Source organism: Lonchura striata, chromosome 5 (assembly GCF_050655825.1).
Source record: "Lonchura striata isolate lonStrDom1 chromosome 5, ASM5065582v1, whole genome shotgun sequence".
Classification (NCBI taxonomy): Eukaryota; Metazoa; Chordata; class Aves; order Passeriformes; family Estrildidae; genus Lonchura; species Lonchura striata.
The window spans coordinates 4,753,067-4,760,527 of NC_140707.1; the positions used below are offsets into that span (position 1 = coordinate 4,753,067).

The 7,461-nt window shown below is 51.5% G+C and overlaps 1 protein-coding gene across 1 annotated transcript; it reads right to left on the reverse strand.

Moving 5' to 3' along the window:
• Positions 1–565: 565 nt before the first annotated feature.
• Positions 566–1,803, reverse strand: LOC144246446 (olfactory receptor 14J1-like). The gene has a single exon (XM_077783839.2). It carries the CDS (start codon positions 1,801–1,803, stop codon positions 871–873), a length of 933 nt encoding a protein of 310 aa, XP_077639965.1. The 3' UTR covers positions 566–870.
• Positions 1,804–7,461: the final 5,658 nt, after the last annotated feature.

Genomic DNA, 7,461 nt, shown 5'->3' on the forward strand with positions numbered 1-7,461 from the left:
GGCCTTTGTGACACCCTGGGGCCCCATGGAACCAAGGGGCCACTGTGAAACTGCGGCACCAACGAGAACATTGTGACACTGTGAACCCCATGGAGCCAAGGAGTCCATTGTCACATTTTGGGGCCCCATGGAACCAAGGAGACCAGTGTGACAGTGCAGGGCCTGGTGAATCCAAAGGGACATTGTGACACTGAGGGGCCCCTTGGAACCAAGGACATCTTTGCAGATGAAACCAAGGTGGATCTGCTGGAGGGTAGGAGGGCTCTGCACAGGGCCCTGGACAGGCTGGATCCAGAGCCCAAATCCAGCAAGGTGAGGTTTAACAAGTCCAAGTTCCGGGTCCTGCACTTTGGGCACAACAACCCCTGCAGCACTACAGGCTGGGGACAGAGTGGCTGGACAGCAGCCAGGCAGAAAGGGACCTGCAGGGACTGATGGACAGCAGGCTGGACATGTGCCAGCAGTGTGCCCAGGTGGCCAAGAAGGCCAATGGCTCCTGGCCTGGATCAGGAATGGTGTGGCCAGCAGGAGCAGAGCTGCTGTGCCAGCACTGATCTGCCCCAGCTCTACACACAGACATTGCTGCTGCAGCTCCAGAGAATGCAGCAAAAGGGCATCTCTGCAGAAAACTCTGCTGGGAGATAATTTAGTTCCTTAAATCCACCAAGAGTTCAACCCCTCATTGACACAGTTTGCGGGCACAGGGAAGGTGGAGGTAAACAAAATGAGAAATGGCACAAACAATGATACTTTTTTGTGGGCAATCTGAAAAACCTAAAACAAAGTAAAAAAGCACCTCTATAATGAAACCAACAATTTGTATCAAAGATTACTTTTATTACAAGTGATTTGCAGAAATTGGCCAGCTATTTAATGTTTCTGAAACCATCCAGTCATCAGTCTCCTCACTGCAGTCTTGAGCTCCTGGTTCCTCAGGCTGTAGAGGAGGGGGTTCAGGGCTGGAGGCACCACCGAGTACAGAACTGACAGGGACAGATCCAGGGATGGGGAGGACTTTGAGGGAGGCTTCAGGTAGGCAAATACACCAGTGCTGACAAACAGAGAGACCACGGCCAGGTGAGGGAGGCAGGTGGAAAAGGCTTTGTGCCGTCCCTGCTCAGAGGGGATCCTCAGCACAGCCCTGAAGATCTGCACATAGGAGAAAATAATGAACACAGAACAACACAATGACAAACTACCAGTAGCCACAAGAAGCCCAAGTTCCCTGAGATAAAACTTGGAGCAGGAGAGCTTGAGGATCTGTGGGATTTCACAGAAGAACTGGCCCAGGACATTGCCATGGCACAGAGGCAGGGAAAATGTATTGGCTGTGTGTAGCACAGCACTGAGAAAGGCACTGGCCCAGGCAGCTGCTGCCATGTGGGCACAAGCTCTGCTGCCCAGGAGGGTCCCGTAGTGCAGGGGTTTGCAGATGGACACGTAGCGGTCGTAGCACATGATGGTCAGGAGATAGAACTCTGCTGAGAGGAAGAACAGAAAGAAAAAAACTTGTGCAGCACATCCTGCGTAGGAGATGTTCCAGGTGTCCCAGAGGGAATTGTGCATGGCTTTGGGGACAGTGGTGCAGATGGAGCCCAGGTCGCTGAGGGCCAGGTTGAGCAGGAAGAAGAACATGGGCGTGTGCAGGTGGTGGCCGCAGGCTACGGCGCTGATGATGAGGCCGTTGCCCAGGAGGGCAGCCAGGGAGATGCCCAGGAAGAGGCAGAAGTGCAGGAGCTGCAGCTGCCGCATGTCTGCCAGTGCCAGCAGGAGGAAGTGGCTGATGGAGCTGCTGTTGGACATTTACTGTGGCTGCACATGGGCACCTGTTCATGGAGAAAGGACAGGGACAAGTCAGGAGAGGCTGCTTGGAGCCAGACCTGGGCCATTCCCTGTAGCCTGTCCTGCTGGGACTCACCCACCCTTGTTCCTGCTCTGGGAAAACCTTTGGTTGCAATCAAAGCACAATCTCACTTCCAGATCACACTGGGATAAAGCATACCCTGCCCAGAGCAGAGGGATCCCTGAGTGTCTCACCCTCTCCAAAGGTCTCTGGGCAAGGTCTCAGCACCCCCTTGTGCCAAGGACACTCACGGCTCCCTTGGCCAACCCAGCAGCATTTCCTCACCTGTGGCAGCTCTGCACTTCCCTGCGGGACATTCAGGGAACTCCCAGAGGCTCTGGTACAGATCTGCACCCAGGAGGGCAGCTCAGAGCTGGAAAGGGCACAGGAAGGAGATCCCTGGCTGTGCCCATGATGGGATCTCAGGGAGGGGCTCAGCTCATTCCCCTTTCCCATGGACTGCTTTATCCTCAGCCCCAGAGGTCCCAGGGAAGCTTGGACACCCCATTCCCATGGACACCCCTGCGTGGCAGGAATGGCAAGGGCAGTGTCTGACTCAGCTGCTGCGAATGCCAGAGCCTCCCTGAGAGCCCAGATAACAGTAACAATACATGGGGAGTGCAGAAATAAGAGAAGATGTTGTGGGGCTGTGCCTGAGAGGGCAGGGCAGAGACAGCCGGGCACTCAGGACAGTGTTCCCGTGCCCAGCTGTGCCTGGCACCTCCCACACACCAACAGTGCCCTCCTGCCCCAGCTCTGCCCTGCTCAGCCCCCTCTGCTTCCCTGAGCATCTCCCTGGGCCTGGACATCCCTTCCTGAGAGGTGCCTTGTCCCTGCCAGCGCTCACAGAGCCCATCCCACCCTGTGTGCCCTCGGCCCGGCCCTACAGAAACCTGCCTGTGTGCAGGGCCCTGGCTGGGGCAGGCTCTGTGTGCAGCTGGGCAAGGGCAGCTCAGGAGAGCCCTGCTGGGCCCTGCAGAGGTGATGCTGCTGCTGCCCAGGGCTGAGGAGTGGCTGAAGGCCCTTTGGGAGGCTCCCAGCAGAGAGACTGACCACCCAAAGTCACAGTTCTGGAGTCTCTGCAAATGTTCAAACATTCCTTTGATGATCCTGTGTGTCCCTTTCAACTCAGAATGTTCTGTGATTCTGGGATTACAATTCCTGTTCTGCTTCTCTCATCCCCCTGTTGTCTATAATCAAAAGAGAAAAAAATCCCTTGCAACAGTGTTAGAGGAGTAAAGTAAGAACCAGACTTTTATTGGAAGCTTCCAAGTGTCCCTGTTGGAATGGGGCACACCCAGCCCCTGATTTCAATAATTTATTAAGGTTGATTATTTAGGATATTTAACAGGAACATCCAATGGCAGATTCAGTACCCAGTTACACACCCCTGGCTCAACCCACTGGAGTAAGTCCAAAGCCTTTTTTGTCCCAGTTTTTGTTATCACTGCTCACATTCAAAAGCCAAAATATTCTTGTGGGTTCTTTCCCTGATAAAAAGACTATGTAGCACTTTAAAAATGTATTTAGACAGGTTATAGTTCTAAAATCTAAGACAAGATAAGGAAAGGTACTAGAGTTAATTAAGGACTATAATTACATTAAGTATAGAATAGTAGTTAAATAGAGTTAATTAAGAGTCTAATAGAGTTAGGTAAGGATTATAATTTTATAACTAAATAACAGTAATTTACAGAACTATGAATATATGAAAAATATATGAAAAGCAAAAATATTTTTGTCATCATCCCAAATTTCCCACCCTGCTCCAAGCAGAAAATTGAAAACACTCTCAGGAAAGCTCCTGACCTTTACAGCAATCCCAGGCTTACCTTCTTTGGGAAGTGTCCTCCGGAGCTGTCTCCAGGCTGGTCTGGAGCTGGGAGCAGCCCTGCCCCAGCCAGCCCCTCTCAGCAGCAGCACCTGCCCTGCTTAGGGTGGCTCCTTCCCCCCACAGCTCCTGGCCAGCGCTGGGAGCAGCTCCAGGGCCGGCTGAGAGCTGTCCCTGGCAGGCAGCAGAGTCCCTGGCCCAGCACAGCGCCCTGGGCTGCAGGACCCTGCTCTGCAGGACAGCCCTGGGCACCCCTGGCTGCTCTGCACAGGAGATGAGCAGAGAATGCACTCACAGGGTCTGTGGGCATTGGCATGTTCCAGCTTTAGGAGATCTCTCCAGGAGCTGCAGCTGCATTGTCCTGCAGCCAGAGGTTCCTGTGCCAAGGGCTGGCAGTGATTCTGCCCCAGGCACTTCTCAGCCCCTTCCCAGCCCTGACTGATTGAAGCTCTCTGTGCCTCTGTGCTGTGCCTGGGCTGGCTGCAGGCAGTGCCCCAGCCCTGCTGGGCTGGGAGAAGAGCTGCTCAGCAAGAGAAATGTGCTTTTGAAGCTCTGCTTGGTTGCCAGGATCACCCTCTGTGCCAGGAGCCCAGCACAGCTCAGCAGCACAGACACAGCACAAGGACTTTAATGACCCTCTGGGGCTTTGTGCTCAGCCCTGAACATCAGGCCCTGAGAGGGAGCTGCAGAAACCTCTCCAGAGCTCCAAGTCAGAATCCAACTCCAAAGTTTCTTGGACTTTTAATGGGTCCCACTGAGGGACACGACTGAGAAAGTGTCCCCAGGCCCCAGGCAGAGCAGAGAACTGGAGGCACTGATGCCAGGTGGGGACAAAGAGAAGCCAAGTCTTGGTGCCCTGGGGCACAGCAGGGTCTGTGCCACCAAGGGCTGTGAGGAGACACCTTGTCCTGAGGCCCTGGGGCCTCCTGGCACAGCCCCAGCCAGGCTGGGCACTGTCAGCCCCTGGTCCTGCCTTCAGCATCCCCCCCAATGCCCACATCCCAGTGGGGTCAAGGATCTCCTGGAAGGAGTCCCTGGGGAGTCTTGGTCAGGAATGGCCCTGGGGGCTCCTTCATGCTCCCAGGGACTGCAAGTTTTTCAAAGGACTTTGGCTTTTGCTTTTGACTTGGAGTTACTGAGAGCTTTCTGCAATTATGGCCTCCAATATTCTGCTGTAATTAGTCCCTGGAGAGGCTTTGTCAGGAACAACACTCAGTGGGACTCATTAATTCTTCAAGGTACTTCAGTTATTTTAAGGTATTTCGTGATTCCCTTTTGATACAGACTCTGTGAGAGGTTTGTGCAATCATGACCTCCAATTATCTGCTTTAATGAGTCCCTTGAGAGCATTATACTGACACGCAGGGGGCTCATTAATACTTCAAGATACTCAAGGTTTTTAAGGTACTTTGGATTTTCCTTTCCACACTGAGTCTCTGAGAGTTTTTTGTGCCATCCTGGCCTCCAATTCTCTCCTCCAAGGAGTCCATGAGGAGCCTGTGTTAGGTATGGACCTCAGTGGGTCCCATTAATGCCTTGTGACACTTTGGGTGTTTCCTCTGACTCTGACTCCGGGAAAGGTTTGTGCAATCTCCTCTCAGGCCCTGAGGTTCCAGGGCTCAGCTCCAAATGCACCACGGGGCTCCTTAGGATCAAGCAAGTTCTAACAAACCATGGCTCTGCCTTGATTTCTCTCTTGTCTGGGGCAGTTCATCAGGAAGTTCCTTTAGATGTTTTGGTTCACCAGTTTGAGATTTCTCGGTCAATGCATTAGTTAGTGTGGTTGGTTCAGTGCTGGTTAATTACCAGTACATTCACTAGAATATACTTACGAATTTCCTGCTCTAAGATCGGATTAGGAGAAAGGCAAAGTGGACTAAAATATTAAGAGGATAAAGAAAAGTTTGTTAACAATAACTAAAAGAAAGAGTAATAAAGATCAGAACAAAACTTTCAGAACAGCTCTCCTCCTCTTCATGCAACCACTTCTTCCTTAGTGACCATTTAAAGAGTCAAAACCTCAAATTTTAAGTCAGTTTACCACGTCTAGGATAGTCTTTCTTCAGTTCACTTAGGGAGAGAAGTTCCTCTTCTTAATGTTATGGAGACTTCTCCACAAGAAACCGTTTATCTTATGGCTTTTCATTTCCATGAATAACAGCTACCTGGAAAGATCTGCAATCATTATGTCCATGCCATTTTTTCACAGTTTTCCCACAGCTGTGTTTAGAGGCCATGTCAATTTATGGGGTATTAGTTTAAAGATCAGCTGTTTAAGAGCAAAAGTTCTCTTCATCTCTTTCTGAAATCATCTCTGGGAACAGAGATCTTCTCATGCTGAGGGCACAGGGTCTCATCACTCTACTCTTTGGCTGTTCAAACTTCTCATGGGATCACAGCTACTGCAACATTTGCTTACTTTAGCATGGAGGCCTTTGCTGAACTAGTCATCTCCCCATACTTTTCAATGCCTTATAGAGAAAAGGAGAGTCTGATGTATCAATGACATCCTTCTCCACAGCTTTAGCAGAGGATTTCAGCCCCAAGATCAAGGCATCCCCTCATCCCTCCTATCTGGGACTCACCTTCCCCTTCAGTTACCTTGGTGTCTTCATGTTGCTCTTCTGTGTGCCTGCCCTGTGTCCTTTTCTCTCACTGGAGGGAGGATGGCAGCAGTGGAAGGGTCAATATCTCCCCTTGGCCTGCAGACGGTTCCATGACCCTGGCCGGACTCGGTGGCCAATTCTAATTTTGGCCATGGTTCCTGAACATGAAGACCAGTTCTTTTCCATAGGAATGAAGGAACAGAGCCCCACTGTTTTAGGGGAAGAAGAGGCCTGACCACCAGAGGACAAGGGCAGCCAGAGCTGCCAGATTTTATTCTGAGAGATGCCCTTGAATATAGGGCATGTTTTAGGCAGAATGTCAGTATTAGCTATGGGCATCTGAAAAGATGGAGAGTTCTTTTCCATAGCAAGAAATGCACAGATCCCCAGTGCTCCAGGAGCTGATGAGAGGCAGCTCTTGACATCCCAACATCAGCCAGACCTGTCAGGTGGCCCCTGGCAGGCCAAGCCAGTCAGACCTGCTCCATGTTCCCTCAGTTCCATGGGGCCCCACAGTGTCCCAATGGTCCCTTGCTTCCAGGAGGCCCTGAGGTGTCACAATGCCCCCTTGGTGACACCAGGCCCTGAAGGGTCAGAATGGTCTCCATGGTTCCATCAGGCCCCACAGAGTCATAATGGTCTCTGGGTCCATGAAGCCCCACAGTGTCACCATGGCCCCTTGGTTCCATGGGCTCCAGTGGTGCCACAATGATCCCCTTGGTTCCATGAGGTGCCCACAGTGTCACAGTGATCTCTATGGGAAGGAAAGAACCGAGCCCCAGTGTGGCAGGGGCAGCCAGCAGAAGCCAAGGCCAGCTAGATTTGTCAGTACTGTCAGATTTTGTCTGGGAGGAACCCTTGGATATAGGGAATTTTAGAGTTGGAATCCCAATTTCAGACATGAACACTTGGAGGAGAAGGGCTGTTCTTTGCATGGGAAGAAAAGTACAGAACAATGGTGTTTGAGGGGCAGATGAAAGGTGGCCACCAGAGCCCTAAGGCAGCCAGACCTCTCTGTTCTGGTAGCTTTTGTCTGGAAGCAACTCTTGGATATAGGGAATTTGGGAAGTGGAACTGCAAGTATGGCCATTTCTGTGTAGATAAGAAAGACGGTTCTTTTCCATAGGAAGGAAAGAACAGAGCTCCAGTGTTTCAAAAGCAGGTGAGAGGCAGCCCATGTG

Coding starts and splice junctions, on each gene's coding strand:
- LOC144246446 (XM_077783839.2), bottom strand. CDS start 1,803: ATGTCCAACAGCAGCTCCATCAGCCACTTCCTCCTGCTGGCACTGGCA.